The sequence below is a fragment of the Plodia interpunctella genome, chromosome 21 (genome assembly GCF_027563975.2).
Source record: "Plodia interpunctella isolate USDA-ARS_2022_Savannah chromosome 21, ilPloInte3.2, whole genome shotgun sequence".
Taxonomy (NCBI): domain Eukaryota; kingdom Metazoa; phylum Arthropoda; class Insecta; order Lepidoptera; family Pyralidae; genus Plodia; species Plodia interpunctella.
The window spans coordinates 1,005,900-1,023,852 of NC_071314.1; the positions used below are offsets into that span (position 1 = coordinate 1,005,900).

The following is a 17,953-nucleotide window of genomic DNA, read 5'->3' on the forward strand; positions in this document are numbered from 1 at the left end:
GCGGTTCTACTTTAATATTCATATTGCATTGTACCGATGCACTATCGAATGGTCCCTATTTACATATTTAAGTGTAAGTACACAAAATACACAATGTTTATTAAATGTATAACTTAAAAGAAATCCATTCAGTCATTATGGCGTAAATGAGTAACTTTCATTACAATGTCGACAGGAAGGAAAGCTAAAACTTCATCATACATTACCCAAGAATCCTTTATTTATGTTACAGCAGAAATCGTATCCTACATTACCGGTTTGAATCCAACATAGCATTACGTTTGACCCACATCCTTGTTTCTTAAGCCGGCAATAACTAGATAGATTATCGGCAAACAAATCGCCGAACACACTCAAACTAATACTAGCTTTCGAACGCTGGTGTACTTGTGTAAAAAGTCAGTTTTTCTCGTTTACGTAGAAATTTCGCGATATTTTACCTCCGCGCGTCCCTACACTCACCGGAGGAACTACGGTCCACTTTTTCTTACGAGTGCTGACATGTAAACAAAATTCACAGTAATTATTGTTGAATTTTGTCGAAAATATAAGTTCAAGGCATAAATAAAGGGTTCAAATTTTCATTCTTTCTAATTCTAAATTCATTCTAATGTAAAACATTTTTTAATCACGAAAGTAATTTCCGAAAAGTATGTTTTGAGACATGCTAAGCGAGCGAGACGAGCGTTCACGAGTTGACGTGTGAGTCAGCCATCGCGAAGCTCAACCACAATAGAGGGAACCTCCCGACCCGATCCACGACGCCGCCACCGGTTTGACCATTTGAGTGTGCATGACATACTCGATCTCCATAATCTAACATAATAGATACCTATGTTACTTTCAGACACTTGAAGATCACAAATCACGTATATGTTTTACAAGTAAATGTCAGAGTTTACATACCATATCATTTGTTATTATACATTTTATTGCAGATTGCAGTGACGTCTCGTCTTTGCCTGACATTCCTTTGTGGCTTAGTTTTACCCTTCGGGGCGTGGGACGACGCCTATGGTCGCCATAGATTTCTCGTCAGTCGTTAACCGTCGATGCCCAGCGCAGTTTTCGGCATCCTTATTAGTCGCACCATTTTAGATACAGTTAGTTACGGAGCCCTGTAGTTTTGTGACTACGGTACAGTAAACAGCACACCCACCTACTCAAATTCATTGCAAACTCGTCGCTATCACCGCGCCACAGAGGTTCATGCGGGGTAACTTGATGTGCCGTTGACTGTACATTAAACGGTAGCTATCAATGCAAATATTTATACGCGATACAACGTTAAACACTATCAGCTCCTAACTACGTGCGTGAATTTCCAAGGTGTGATCAATTTTTATTATTTTATATTATATACTATCTACTACTAGCTTTTGTCCGCGGCTTCGCCCGCGTGAATTTCATAGCAAAATCTCATCTCTAATTTTTTTTATCGCGTATTTACCGGGATGTATCTAATTTTCCTACAGGACCCTCCTCATTTTCCGGGATTGAATGTCTATAAGATGTTAACCCGAGATTCTGAAGCAATTTTGATTCATAATTAGTTTTTCAATTATCCTACGGGAACCTGACCATTTACCGGGATGAATGAATGATGAATCTAAGATGTTAACCCGGTATATAAGGTACCAATTTTCAAGCAAATCGGTCCAGTAGTTTTCGAGTGATGCGCGTTCAGACAGACAGACAGACAGACAGACAGACAAAAATTTCCAAAACTATATTTTCGTCATCTATATCAGTAACTAAGTATATTCCATGAAGAATTTTAAAAAAATATCCAATGTACAAATTTGGCCTTTCTTCAATTTTATTATATGTATTGATTGGCATTTGCCCGCGTTCATTCTGTGCGTCCGTTCATAACGCATTATTAGCGATGTCTTGCGATTTAAGCAATGTCACGCGATGGAATCTATACCAGATATTATTTTTTTTTCAAATTTGTTAGTAAATTAACATTTGCTACTTAAACATATGTTAGTAAAAAATGATAAAATAAACAAAAAACAAAAAAAAAAAACATATACTTACGAGGCACTCCGTGCGGATGAGACCGTACTTCTAGACGACAGTCTTTTAAATTAGACCTTCAGCTATACAACTGTCGAAACCCTATCAAATTCCGTCCAGTAGTTTTTGCGTGGTGCGCGTACAAACATACAGACAGAAAAAAGTACCACAAAGACCCCCCATAATTACTTTTCTTTAATATCTCCTATATACCTACAGACATAGCTCATTTACAGTTTTATTATATATAAAGATTCTATTATAGAATCTATAAATGCCTCTAAAAAGTTAATTCAAGACCGTACACTAACAATTATTTGCTAGACAAATTTAAAAAAACTTTCAATATTTATTTCACTACAACTTTTGAACAGCTGTACCGATTTTCATGAAACATGGCTAAGAACACTCGGGATAAAATTATCTATGACATAAAAAAAAAAATAAACGAAAATCGGTTCATTCTTTTGGGAGCTACGATGCACAGACAGACACGTTAAACTTATAACACCCCTCTTTTTGCGTCGAGGGTTAAAAAGCACATTCTCTCATCTGAGTGTTTTCCCTGTTGTTTCCTCAACCGCAGTGCGGCCGAGCTCGGGGTCCACTTACCCGTCGTACGACATAGTAGTCCTATTTGAGGGCGGGACCTCACGCCGCATTTGTAGCTCCGGTTTTATTAAACCCCGACGCAAAAAGAGGGGTGTTATAAGTTTGACCGCTAAGTGTGCCTGTCTGTCTGTGTACGTGGCACCGTAGCTCATCAACAGGTGAACCGATTTGGATGCGGTTTTTTTTATTTGATAGCAAATTTTTAGGCGGTGGTTCTTAGATATGTTTGATCAAAATCGATTCAGCCGTTCAAAAGTTGTAGCGAAATGTATATTGAAAGTCGGGGGTTTTTTAATTTGTCTAACAAATAAACTTGTCTTGCTTACCTATATTCCAAAGTATATCTAAGGGCCTATATCACGCAAAAGAATTTAGTCTTTATTAGCACATTCCATCATATAACGTACGGTTTTCTCACGACTAACTAAACATATTACTTACCAAGTTAATTATGACTGTTCCACATAGTTTCTACAAATATTACCTACGCGTAATCTCGATTTTCAAAACACGACCAAGAAAGAAGTATTGGGACATACATACATACATATAGTACCCTTGTGGTTTCGTCTGCTCATAACCTTATTATTAATATCTCAGGTTCTAAACGTATCGCGATGAAACCTATATACCAGATTTCAAGTTAGACCATCCGCTATACAACTGTTCAAAACAATGTAAAATTTCATCCATACAAACATACAGACAGATAAAAAAATCTAAAAAATATATATTTGACTAAACGACTAAACGCACATTTTCCAAATATAGCTAAGACTCTCAATTAAATTATTTATCTAATAAAAAACTAGAATAAAATCCGTGGTCGCGAGGTAAAAATAAAATACATTTCAATCGTGTCGGATGTTTTATTCGGTCTAAATTAATTGACTAAACTTCACTAGAAACAAACCAATATCAAATAACATATCCATATTTTTATAACGCATTTCAATAAATTTGCATAAAATTATACTACTACAGAGATGAACATAGGTACGTACAAAATGTCAGCATTTTTATAAATTAACAAACCTAAACCAAACAAACGCGCGGGTCACCTTAATCTTAAATCAATGTAAAACAACCATGTTTATTTTTGACAAAGCCTTTTTTATTTTTGTTTTGCCCGTTTTAAAAAGTTATTATTTCAGCCATTGTCATTAAATGAAACGAAAATGTGTTAGACTAAGGGCAGCTTTGACATTGACAACCTGCGCTCCGCTGACATTTAGTTAGACAAAATGGCGTACTTTGCGTTTTACCGCGCAGATTAAAGTTTAACATCAAAGTTGACTAGAGCGACTCACTTTTAGAATCGTATTAGATTGGAATATAATACTGGAATGGAACATATCCAGTCTTGGATGAAATATTGCAAATATAAGGTTTAACAATGCCCTTAAAAAGCGCGATTTTTTGACGGCTTTCTGTCACACGCTTCCATTTACATGACTTTTCACTCTCCTTCGTAGAGAAGCGAGACGAAAGATGTCACACATAAATATAAATGGAATTCCTACTTACATATAACTTAACTAACTTAAAATACGACAATATAACAAATGATATCTTTTGTATTTATTTTAATATCGAGGTTAATTTATTTATTGTTTTAACTGACATTTTCGGTTTTCTACTCGCGGTCGTTGGGTGGAGATGAAATGACGTAAAAAGAAAAATTCCCAAAAAATAATGTTAATTAACTGATATAATATTTGTTGATAACCTTGTCAAAGCGTTCACTATGAATGATAGTGGGACGCTTAGATTACACATAGCAAATATATGTCGCCAAATATTAGAAGTATATTATAAGCAGTTGCAAGATAAACTATTTAAATTAAAATAAAAAACCTTGTACAAAACGACAATGTGTGTTATATCTTTTTAAATAAATAAAACGATTGCGTAAATAAATTCCGTATCAAAATGTCCGCATACAAAATATCTAGCACTACAGAACAGTAAACACATGTAAACGTTAAATTTAAATTGATAAAACTCTGCCCGATGGATGCAATCATTTTCAAACAAGTTAAATTAGGCTGATATGATTTTGTTACGCTTACAAATTAAAATTGATCAAAGTTTTTATTTCAAAAAAGGCACAGATAATGTAGGTATGTCATAAGCATGATTTTCTGCGTTATCACAAAACGTTGTATATATATTTTTTCTACCATTTTTTGGCCAGCTGTATAGAACTACACGTATTTCATTCCCGTTCTCACCTCACTCCCCTCACACTACTCATATAACAACAGCTTCCCGCTGTTTGTCTGTCCCTATGTACGCTTACATCTAAAGATCTAATTACGCGACTCATTTAAATTTTTTAGACTGATTCAAGAGGTATAAATTAAAAAGGTTTAAGTGTTATGTTAGTGTTATTATATGGTTTTACACGAGATTATCCGTGAATAATATTTTGATAATCCTTAGTTCCGCGCTCATAACGATATCTCGATGAATTGAAAACCTATTCTTTTTTTAAGTCGGTTAAAAAATTTCCAAACATATTGTATACTAAACTATTGTCACTTCAGTTTCCAATGCAATGCATTATTTGTGATAAGCATGACCTTATGGTGCGCCCAGGAAAGGCTCCCAACAGGAACTCCTCAACGGCACATTGCTTTTTTGTCAGGCGTTAAATGCCACAAGATCTCTCTGACGACAATAAAAACTTGTGACAAAAATGACATTTTAGTAAAAAAAAATATTATATATCTTGTTCATACAACGTTTTGGAATAAAGCAGTATATATTACACAAGTATAATCTTATATTGCGTCTATTTTACAATGCTACACACTACTTTGTCTTACACCCGACACATTCGACCGAGTGAAGGCGGGATATCGGCACGGAATAGCTTTTAATAAGCTCCATTTTTTTTGTTCAAATCTTGCAAACTTCCGTTACTTCCATAGACAGAGAAAACTGTAGACATGTTATTGTTTCACCCACAAAAGAAATGGTCTGACAACTAGGGAATGCTCCGAACGAAAGTGGATGCGAAAAAGTAGGAAAGCGGACGCTGGGCTCCGACGCTCAATGGCGACGGTCGTAACGCTCAGATAAGAGAGACAGAGAAAGAGAAAAGCGTATTAATACACGCTAATATATTTAGTGACGTCACTTATAGAATTGTATAGAATAAGTGACGTCACAAATTGATCTTTGAGTCAAAAAGCGTTTCAAATTATACAAATAACAAATAAAAAAATACAAAGTCCTCTTCTTCATAGTCGTATTCCTCATGGCTGAGGCTCGTGGTCATTACGTGGAATGAAACACACACAACAACTTTCTTGGCATTATTAATGGAGGGGTTTGCCATTGCCTTCTCCATTTCACACACAAGTTAATAATCGACCAGTGTGCAGGTTTCCTTACGATGTTTCCCTTCATCGGTAGCAAGTGGTGGTCGATGAAAACCACTATATATGAGTCAGATTTGTATACAAACTCATGTGGCACGAGTAGGATTCGAGCCTGAGACCGTTATACCACTACCGCTTCTACAAAATCTTACTACAAATTAAATCGATCAATCAAGGTGACACAAGATTATCGTGTTTCAATATGTGAATGCATTTACTTATACATATTATTTTATACACAGGCAACCCTATTATTTAAGCATTGTGTCTCGCTTCTGTTGGAATTCTGTTACACATCAACAACTGTCTATTCCGTGTCGATACCCGCGCTAACCTATAAGTGAAAACATCATATATCTTTATTAGTAACATAACACGCTACGGTTTCAACCGTAAAGATAGTAAAAAGCTATATTTTCCTACCCTCACGATTCGAAAAGTTCCCAACATTATCGCAGCTTACACACAAATCACTTAAATCGAGCAACGAATGTGAAACTTTTTAAAAATGAAATCTCTTTGCGTCATATCCATCGATTTAAAAAAAAAAATGCCTACAAATAAATTTCTAGTAGCGCCGAAGCGGTCGAACTTGGCCGATCACGTGACCCCTTCGTGACATAAAAGATTTTAAAATAAGTGGGGAAAAAATACTGGCAACTGGCAAATAAGAAGAAACAAAACATTATACTAACCTTTCTAATTATTGACGTTTGTCCTACCGCCAGCGGTGGGACTATTTTCAAACCAATGGATACGACTCGCAGTCTGACTAGACAAAAATCACATGACCTATCTAAAAACTAAAAGTTTTTGGTGTTACTTTGCATATATTATTGTACAAAGCCGGAGTTACGTATTTTCAAATTTATTTGCATTAGAATGAAGGTGATGCAATATAATTCTTTCAATCCATTTGAATTTTATGGATTGGTTACTATAGTCCGTTAATGAGCAACCCGGAAAGATGACAAATGAATATGTACCCAATCTAATTATCGGTTATTTTCGTCCATTGAGTACCTACTTACCTACATTTTACTTTTTGAACACCAATTTTGCTGCACACAATGTAAATTTATTAAATTTATATGAAGGATGACAAAATGATCATCATTTTCGTTCTACACTTCGAAACTTTCGTTTACTATTGACTGCGTGACATTAAACAACAAAAATTAAGTTTGATGCATGATTGTAACAAACTATAAAGCTCGCCGACAATTGGGGGAAAGTTTACGAGCAAATCACATTTGATCAAACGGCATTAAGTTTCGAATAGTACCGTAACGGTTGAAACTAACACTATATGAAAATAATTTATAAATAATGAACATATTAATTAACGCACACTCATGTCCAATGTAAAACGTCGTAAAGTCTCGTATTTGGGTCATGTTCTTAGCATCAACAATACAACCTCCTACAACTAATAATGACGGGTAAAGTCGCTGGAAAGAGAAAGCTTTGTAGGAAGGAAAAATTCTTGGCTGCGGAACATCCGAGAATGGACCGGGATAGCGAGCGCAGGTGGACTGTTCCGCCGAGCTGAGGACAAGAAGGACTTGACCATGATAATGAGGCACCCATAGAAGAACGGTTGAAAGTGTTCAAAGAGTTAATTGAAACGACAGAGATAGGTCCTTTAGTATTTTTTCCGCATGACTTTAAAACGGACTGTAGCTATGATATGCTCATCTCATGAGCCATCATTATAAAAATGTAACATTCGTCTTAAAACTGATTCACTACGACGTCTAAGTAATATTCTCTCGATCTGAGATATACATACAAAAGCTTACAAAATCAACAAAATAAACTATCTTTATATATATTTATATCAAGCGATTTTTATATTACATGTTGGTTTTCAAAAGCACTTTCAGCGATGATTTCGGCGATTAATTTTGTTTGAAAATCTTTGACGGAACTCACCCGAAGTACATCCAAAACAAGTTTCGAATTTTGGCTAACTACTATGTTAAGTTTAATAAATATATTGAAAGATATTTCAAACACAAACTAATCGTCACACACCGCTCTTGATAATTTATTCAAGGAGATATTTAATTTTGACAGTTCCTTTTACAGTCCACAAATCTACATGGAGATAAATATTCACAAATTTACAATGTCACTTTTCCTATGAATTCTAAATTATCGGTACCCATTACGTTCCATGCCCCTGAACATTATTCCATTAATGAAAGAAAATTATCTACGAATTTTATTCAAGATTCAAAACAGTCACGAACGACTGTCACTTATTAAATTCAAGTGTAAAGTGTCAATGTATTTGTTTAATCATGTAATCGTAAATTTACAAACCGTTACAAAATGATCCGATCCTCTGGCTTACTCGCGAAACCCAAAAACAATCGATACAATAATCAATGATAACTGTTTTAGAAGCTCGACATAAACAATCATATTTTTCATGCCATGCCAACATTCATGTTAAAATGAACTGTCAAAACTCACAATCTGTAACAGAATGAACGACGCTCTACGCCTGCGCGAACTTGAGAATGTTTAGGTGAAGCTACGCCACCATGACCAGCTTCATGCAGAGGAAGAATATGATCATTGCAGAGCAGCTAGTGCTCCTGGTGCGCGTCGACGTTGTCCAACAGCTAAATATTCTCACATTTAGCTGAAGCTACATTCCATCGTGTCCAGCTTCTCTCTCGGAGGAAGAAGATGAACTTTGCAGCTGCAGCTAGTGCTCTTGGTCAGCGTCGACGCTCTCCGTCTGGGCGAACTTGAGGAACACCTGCTCCAGCGTCGTCTGGCTGAAGCTGTACTCCACTATGTTTAGCTTATCTTTCGCTAGAAGGAAAAGTACAGTATATACGTGCAAGCGTTTCAGTTACTAATACTACCTTATGCTTGTTGTAAAGAAGAGCTCCTAAGACCTTACGAGACTTTTTATTAATTTTCTTACAGAAGTGCTATTGAAAACTCTGGTTGAGACACTTATTCATCAATCTCAATCTGCATCCAACTTAAAAATTAACCTTTTCAATTTTGAAAATTCGCTTCCGATTGACTATTAATATGATAGTCCGCCAGCCTCGCGCAGAGTTGACTACTATGAGAATCCTCTAGATGCCTATCGGTTGTTTAAGACCGCTAGCGCCGTCTATTGTGGAGTGGGAGTTGCCATAAGCATCCTGACGTTAGCAATGCTGCGGCCGGCCTTCATGTTCTGTGGCAACTATGTAGCAACGTCACAACGATCAATTCTATCTACCGGTGCACATACCATTGTAACGAATTCATTAAAAATAAAATAATTCCCGTTAAAATTCAAGAAAGTACAAAATTTCATTGAAGAGCTCCTTTCCCGTCTTCCCGTCTCAACTTGAGGTCTGAACAGTTGTTTTATCCCACCACCGCCAATTAGTCACCACGTACGACATGGGAGATTAATGGAATGGTTGGCACAATATCACGCGTAGTGCTTGTAATAACTTAATTACCATTCTCAACTTACTCACTAGTCTGTTTGCGGCTACTTGCCACTGGATTGGTACCTACGTACCGTAACTGACTTCAGTTCAGATGACTTAGGCTTGAATAAAACCTGACACCAGCATTTGCAATATCATTACTCAATAAGAAATAATGTAAATAAGACCTGCGCACTGAAGGAATTTTACGATACCACATATAATGCTGTTACGGCAAATTTTGTCGAGTCGACACGTTGAGAAGAACCACGTAAATATAATTTTTTCCAAGTGTGCACTCTGGTCTTTTATGTTTTTAGTATTATAACCAATCTATAATATTATTTTCCGGTGGTCTGGTCGGCCGGACTTTTGACTTTATCATGGGTAAAAATTGAAAGCAAAAATAACTCACCATCCTCAATCTGCTGGAAACACCTCGCCAGACTGGAGACAGAGCACTGCGGCACCGAGAACACCAGCCTCTCAGCGAAGTTTTCTTCCAGCACGGCTGCAGGGAAGATCTGGCTGACTAAAGCTATGGCTGCCTCTGCGCTGGGCCCCCCACCACTGGACTCCGTTCTGGAAAAGTATAATAGTGTAAAACACTCCTTCCGTGCTGGTCTGGGAACCGGTGCCAGCTGCTTCTACCGCTCAGAGTGTCAATCAACGAATTGGAACAATCATAAACGTTGGACTAGCAAAGTTAGCAAACATACAGCTAAAGTAACCTTCGAATTTCGCTCTTCTGACATGACAAGGGCTAATTATTAAAGGTAAGATCTTTCCACATTGGTCGTTCCGAAATGACAGAAGTTTGTAGCTTGTTCAGATTACTATACCATTTATCAAACTTTACGTCAAATAGTGCCTGTGTGAAGGTCTCAATGTTTTGAGCGGGAATCTCCCTTTTCCTGTGGCTAAGTAGCTAATATTTGAGTTTCCTTGTGACCAAAATGTATGAGATAAACATACCTGTGATGATGTTGTCTGGAAGGTGGAGTCCCAGCTACCAGAGGTGTGTGGATGCTCACATCCACAGCTTCCACTTCAGCCTCTCCCTCGCCCTCCGCGCACACCGAGCCCACCCCTGACACTGGAAATGTGAGATGTTTTTCAAAAGGGGGACGAGATTTTAAGTTGGTTGCTCATAAATCTCTGCCTTCGCTTACGCAGCCGACGTAAATTTAGTTTTTCACAATTGCATCCTGATTGAAAGTTTCTTTTGATTAGGTACATAATTTAATTTTGAAACGTTAATGTATACTGTTACAGCTAACGAATCTTATTGAAATACTCATAGTGTCCAATCTTTTAGGATTATTAGCTGTAATATAATAAAGCAGCCAAATGAAATCATAAACAAACATTCTAACCTTCATCAGCTTCACCTAGTGACGGTGAGTTCTCTGTAGAACGAAGCGGTGACGGAGACATTGACTCCGGCTCCATCATCTGGACAATTAAATTTTTTAGGTTAGAATTAATTTATATGAACATACAAGTAAATTAATGTCGCTGAAGATACAACGAAATAAATAATTTGTGTCGTGATATGAAAGATACAATTAAATTAAATGTCAATTCATCATCAATTCATAACAAAAGCAACGAAACATAAAAATAAATAAACATTACTCATTCCTCTTGGTCCATACCAAATCCCATAATAAGTGGGGTCGGCGCATAACGTTGTTTCCTTCCACAACTGTCTGTTCCCTGTCATACCTTCATTCCCTTTAAAACTCTCCAATCATTCCTAACTAACTCCTTCGATGTTGGGTTTTTTAATAGATACTCTGGTACTATAAGAGGAATGTTTATACGTATGCTTGCATATTGCACCCGTACGAAGCTGAGTCCGCTAGTTAAAATATAAAATCACAAATATGGAAAATAAGTAATTAATTAATTCAATTAGGACACTTAACTTATGATTGACGTAATCTCGCGTTCAATTCATTCGCAAGTTATCTTGTCTATCATCTTTATCTCATAAAAGTAAATACTAACACATACCTTCTGGTTATTCTGCCCTATTTTCATTTCTAACGTATAACCAGCACCATACAGATTCTTCAAATGTTGTGTCGAACCAATACATCTGTAACAATAACTTTATTGGTCACATAAATTGTGGCAAACTTTACCCTGTGATAATATTTTCAGCAAAGATTCCATAAATACAATCCAAACAAGAATCATTTATTTCGTTAACACAGGTTGGAATCATGCATAGTAGATGTAGTAAAATTTATAATAGTATCGTTAATTTTATATAAACTTATAAGGTAAAAATCTATTCTCAAAGAGCTCATATAGTTTGGATAAACTCATTCCCTCCATAAACGATACACCTCTGGTAGGTTTTTTCATTACATTAAGCAGGGTCCGCTGCGCCATGTTCTAGACAGAACATTGTTCAAAAACTTTAAAAGGGACGTTTTATCGTTGTAAAACACGTTCGGCACGCCCCTTTTTATGTTCTGCGTGTGTCTCAAGAAGTTATGTATGTAAAAATGTGAGTTAATTTCGAAGTTTCAATAAGTTATAACTGAAAACATTGCTAGTAGTAGCTTTAGCTTGAAGAAGCATGATTCAAATTAATCTGTAAATTGGATGGTCCTATCCCATCCAATTTACAGATGTAAATTGGATGGGATAGTGATGCCAGTGATGGTCTAGATTCGGAAAAACGACTTTATGTTTTATTTTTATAGGATGCTTTATACATGAACTATATCAGCAGTATTATAATAACATTGTTGTTAGTTTCAAACAATTATGAGAGATTCAGTGTCAGTGTAGTTAAGGTTAACTACCTACTTAAATAAGTACTTTTGTACAGTGAGTTCACAATCGCGAGTTCATTTTTGGGAAAATGTTTAATAACGAGTTAATTTTGTTATAGCCTTTAGCGTTTCTGAAAGGATTCGGACATAATCACTAGATATAAATGTATATTATTTATATTTGCTTACCTCAAACCACCTTTAACCATAATCCCTACCCTCGAACATAAAGCATCAGCCTCTTCCATGGAATGTGTCGTCAGAATAGCACCTTTTTTACCCTGAAGATAAAATCATGATTTACATAACTTAGGTACTACTTATTTACTATTGAGTTCCTTGCGGAAATCTTTCCATAAAACTTACTGAATTAAAAGAAGAAGAAACACCTAACAACAAACACCTAACACCTAAGAACAAACCAGTACACCTGTACTGGTAAAAACTTTTAAGTTTGGAGGATAATTATGTCAACTCAGGAGAATTCAAGTTTAGCTAATCGGTCTCACTCATCCAAATATCAAAGTAGAGTAAATTTTGCATAAAGTATAAACAACTGTTACTTGTACATGGTTTTATTGGAAGAACCTAACAAAGGTCATCTGTTTGTGGACGATATTCTCGCTTCCGCCAACTTGGGTTTAAAATCTATTTGAAGACTTCGTTTTTTCCTTTCACTCAGTCCGTATGTAGAGGTAGACTTCCATAGACCATTTATTATTATAATATAAATTTTAACCTGGAAGCTGGCCAGGATGGTGTCCCACAGGAACCGCTTGCTCCTCGGGTCCATGCCGGTGGACGGCTCGTCCAGTAGGACCACCTTGGGGTTCCCCACCATGGCCAGCGCGAACGACAGTTTCCTTCGTGTGCCGCCCGAACACGAGTCCGCGTGCTTGCCCGCGTGCTCCATGATTTGTAGACCGTTTAGGTACGCGTCTACTATCCTGTGGTGGAATGAGGGAGATAGGTCATTCAATAGATCACAATGACGTCAAACTTTTAGTATTTATGTTGAAATTTTCGCAAATTCTTGATCAACATTTAAAATTCGAAAGAAACTCTGTGAGATAATAAAATAAGTAATTCCGAAAGAAAAGAAAATTCGTTTTGGATCTCTTTTTGATAATAAATAATTATATTATTTGTATGACTGAAAAAATTCTTGGAGCGGGACCTATGAATAAAGAGTTTTCCATATAGGTAACATCAGTGTTATAACATTAGCTCGAATATAGCAGTCATGTGTCTTAATGACAATTTATCATCCAGCATGTGAAATGGAGAAGGCGATGGCAAACCACTCAATCCATATTGCCAAAAAATTCGTAGTGTTATTTAGTTATTTCATTCTATTTAATGACCACAACTATCAGCCATAAGAAATACGACTATAAGGAGGGGGAGACCTCGTCTACTTCAATTGAGAGACTCAGGACAATTACCTTGGAGTATCGTTCTTGCTGACGCCGCGGATAGCAGCGTAGCACTCGATGTGCTCCCGGATGGTGACGTTCTTCCACAGCGCGTCGTGCTGCGGGCAGTAGCCCAGCATCTGGAATGCGGACGCTTGCGAGTCGTATATGTTCTCACCCCCCAGCATCACCTAGGAACATGCAAACCTATAGAAATAGCAGCATTGGTTGTGGCAATTTAGAGTTGGATCTAGAGTGACAATCTCGAGGATATAACAAGAAAGAAGTAAAAGTACAATTCTCAACGACTAAGCATTAAGCTTAATGTATATTGGCTCGGGTGAATACGTAACAGAAACTAAACAAGACACCCAGAACCACAGAAATAAACATTACTTAATGATCACAAGTCTCCTTCACTTAGTATTTAGTTAATTTTAAAGTCAATAAGTGATGAATATTTGAAGTGCAAACATTTTTGCTCGTGGTGGTAACGAACACAGGACTCCATATAGATGTAGTGACGGACGACGGAAGATATCAGAATTTGAGTTAATAAACTTACCACACCATTGGTAGGTCTCTCCTCAGCAGTAATAATCTTCATGGCGGTGGTCTTGCCCGCGCCGTTGTGCCCCAGCAGACCGAACACCTCCCCCCCGTGCACCGCGAGCGACAGCCGCGCGAGCCCCGCCCGCCGCGCGCGCAGCTGAGGCGCGCTGCCGCAACATGCGCAGGCGGCGTCGCCCGTGCCGCGGACTTTGTACTCTTTGCGCAGATTCTGATGAGGTATATAATTCATGGTGTAGACTGTATTAGTATGAAGTCCGCTATGTCTTACCACCAGGGTTTACAATGTCTGATAAATGAAAGGCATTATATATATAAGATTATATAGACATTGCGAAAATACCCCAAAATTGATCTCTTACACTCCGAAACGAGAGAACGCCAGAGTCTTCTGTTTTGGGCTATGGTTTTCCAGTTGATAGCATCAAATTCACGCAGATCAAAGATTTGAATAACTTCCATTATTTGTCCATAAGATTATAATGATCTTATATGTGATCTTCAGCAAAAGTATTAGAGTATCACTCACATGAACAACAAGAACAGGTGCGTCCTGCGGCGGCTTGTTGAGGAAGCCGGTGACGCGCCGCCGCTCCTTCCTCACGTCCTCGTCTTCGCCAGCTTCCCCGCCAGCTTCCGCTTCCAGGTCGCACTTCGCTTCTGACGTGGTTTTTTTACGCTATATGACACAGATATAGAATTTACCAAGGCGTTTGATTTAATGTATTCACTTAATTTTTTAATTAATGTCACAAAATTTAAGGAATACGTCTAAATTTAAAGCTCCGTTCGATAACTGAACTTCATCTTTTATGGGCCTCGTCATTATCGTCTCAAGAAAGCAGTAAATTCCTATTAGAAATGTAGGAGTGCCACAAGGTTCTTACTTGGGTACGCTATTACTCTCAACTTTCTCTTTTTTTTATCTTTTTAACATGCCCACAATATTTTATGTTGATTGAAGAGCCGACTCTGTATTTGAATCGGTCATTTCGAAATTTATTTTCATTCTGAAATGCTAGTAGCGACTTTGATAAATATTATTTAATTTAGAACATGAAGTATGAAGTGAAAAGATGCCAGTAACAAATCAGAATTCAAAATAATTCAAAGGTAGAGGTTTAATTTCAGAATTGACTTTGGGTTATACTTAGAGTTATACCTTACATATCCTGCCTCCAGACTTCAGCCTGTCAGCAGCTAACAGCGCAGCGCCGCAGACAGGCACGTGTAACAACATGGCCACTATCAACACCCACACTTCAGCAGTGAAGTAGCTGGGCAGGGCTGGCGTGGTGCACAGACCGCGAAGATTGCATGTCATATAGACCCTGCAGATTGGAAAAAATAATGAACTGTTTAAATTTGACCTTGAAAAGTGTCTGTAAAGACATGTTTTCTGAATAAATGCTTGGACTTGGATTTTGACTTTAATGAACAATGGCATCATTTGAAGTTAGTACTTATTGACGTCAAAAAATTACTTAAACTAAGTCTACTGCTGGCTTCCAAAGCGCAGGTGAAGAAGAAACGGATTTAGGAAGGATCCGCAGCCTTTTCTCCAAGGACGTCAATTAACAAATATAGGTTTACATCATTAAAAAATTAAAAATGTCAAAATTTTAATTATATATATATAATATAAATGTACAAAACGTACGTAATAATGTCATAAATCAATTACATATGTTATGAGGATACTGCACCATGCTTGGGCCAAACATTATTGTCGTTCACATAATCATCAGACTTGTAATATGCTTTTTAGTCACATGTCAGCTAAAAGATATCATACATATAAATAGTTTCAATATAACTTACCTATCAACATAGTATATAATAGCATACGGTATGTACATCACGTCCAGGAAACTAAATACTAAATGGAGATAGAAGGCTATGTCGCTACCTGAAACAAACAAATACACAACATATATTTTATTCATTGATGATGTAAAAGATCAAATGTTGAGAAAATAAATAAATAAATGGGTACAATATAAGTTTTTTTTTTTAATATAACTTGATTGTGACATTAATTGTTATAGTTGTCATATGGATTTTATTGCTAATGCAATGAATGCAAAAAACAAAGCCAAAAGTCATGTCCGCAGATTAGCCGTTGAGGACGTCCTTGGACGGGCAATCCAGGGCACACCATCTGGTTATACATATCGGAATGTTTAATGCATAGTCATCCAAACTACACATGTATATAATGACGACCTCGGTGGCGTAGTGGTAAAGTGCTTGCCTCTGAACCGAGAGGTCCCGGGTTCGATCCCCTGTCGGGTCATGATGGAAAATGATCTTTTTCTGATTGGCCCGGGTCTTGGATGTTTATCTATATATGTATTTGTTATAAAATATAATATCGTCGAGTTAGTATCCCATAACACAAGTCTCGAACTTACTTTGGGGCTAGCTCAATCTGTGTGACATTATTTATAATTTATAAAAATGTTTGAAGATATTTGCTTCCAAATTGAGGTGCTAGATTCCACTCTGACATATATTGCAAGTTAAATAAAAGCTTGTAATAAAAAAAATCAACTCACCCCATTTGAAAGTATCCAAGACAACGACCAAAATGAATGGTATAACGCCGACCCAAGTAGTGATGTTAGGCATAATGCTTTGAGCGGAGTCCATTTTGTCGAAGATGTAGGACAGACACGTGTTGAACAAAATGGCGGACGGGCTGTAGAGCAACAGTAGGCCTGTGAGCATGATTATCGCAGAGCCGTTGGTCAAGCTCGGAATGTCGTTCACCATTACCTGGGGAGAAGGGGTGTTTTAGACAACAGACAATGGAACAAACAGAAGCCTTATAGAAGGAGTTTCGTTTCTCTAGTTCTGCATCACCTCCCGTTTGACCCGTAGAAAAAACTTCAGGTTTTAAGTTTCGTCCAAATAATTTAGTTTAGAAGTTGGCTTAAACTCGCCTTGAAAATTTCTTTTGACTTCAAAATTATAAATGGCCGACGCATACTTATTTATCACGTCGACACGGTTTGATAAATATGGTTTTTTTTTAAATTAGTTTCATAAAACTGTGTATAAATGACTACGTTCGATGTTACTGACTTATTTTGTGGCTGATGATGATAATGATATCAGAGATAAAACAACAATTTAGTACCAGCTCAACACTGTCGCCAAAAAGTTTGCCAAACTTTGGAGGATTCGGTATTTCGTCTTGGCGCAAAATGTCCTTTTCTCACAATGTCCTTTCTCAAAATGCCCTTTTCTGAAAATGTCCTTTTCTTAAAATGTCCTTTTCTCATAATGTCCTTTTCTCGAAATGTCCTTGTGTGTTTTTGATGACAATTTAGATAAGCAACAGATTAAAACAGTTTTTTTTATTCATACTAACATAGTTGTTTAATTGTTAGTAAGAGACTTCTCTTACTAATATAATATGGACTTGTGTTGTACATTGTGCATTGTCTGAAATAAATATTTTCATTCATTCATTCATTATGAGAAAAGGACATTTTAAGAAAGGACATTCTGAGAAAGGACATTTCGAGAAAAAGGCATTATAAGAAAAGGACATTTTGCGCCAAGACTTCTGGTTTTTCATTGCGGTAAATAAAAGCATTCGTATACGCATTCGCATCGGCATGTGTCCGAGTTCGGTGATATTGTACAGCTGGCATAAAACATAACTTGTGACTTTAGACTAAATATATACGAGT

General features: G+C 36.9%; 1 protein-coding gene across 1 annotated transcript in view; it reads right to left on the bottom strand.

Moving 5' to 3' along the window:
* Positions 1 to 3,489: 3,489 nt before the first annotated feature.
* The window catches only part of LOC128679028 (cholesterol transporter ABCA5-like), a 45,707-nt gene continuing 31,243 nt past the window's right edge, over positions 3,490 to 17,953 (bottom strand). The window contains exons 23-35 of the mRNA XM_053760965.2: positions 16,811 to 17,030; positions 16,074 to 16,161; positions 15,415 to 15,583; positions 14,782 to 14,931; positions 14,248 to 14,463; positions 13,713 to 13,873; positions 13,007 to 13,214; positions 12,457 to 12,548; positions 11,495 to 11,579; positions 10,852 to 10,930; positions 10,451 to 10,571; positions 9,891 to 10,057; positions 3,490 to 8,852 (exon numbers count right to left, since the gene is read on the bottom strand). Of these exons, the coding sequence (XP_053616940.1) occupies positions 8,743 to 8,852; positions 9,891 to 10,057; positions 10,451 to 10,571; positions 10,852 to 10,930; positions 11,495 to 11,579; positions 12,457 to 12,548; positions 13,007 to 13,214; positions 13,713 to 13,873; positions 14,248 to 14,463; positions 14,782 to 14,931; positions 15,415 to 15,583; positions 16,074 to 16,161; positions 16,811 to 17,030 (1,866 nt within the window). The 3' untranslated portion in view covers positions 3,490 to 8,742. The remainder of the gene's footprint in view (positions 8,853 to 9,890; positions 10,058 to 10,450; positions 10,572 to 10,851; positions 10,931 to 11,494; positions 11,580 to 12,456; positions 12,549 to 13,006; positions 13,215 to 13,712; positions 13,874 to 14,247; positions 14,464 to 14,781; positions 14,932 to 15,414; positions 15,584 to 16,073; positions 16,162 to 16,810; positions 17,031 to 17,953) is intronic.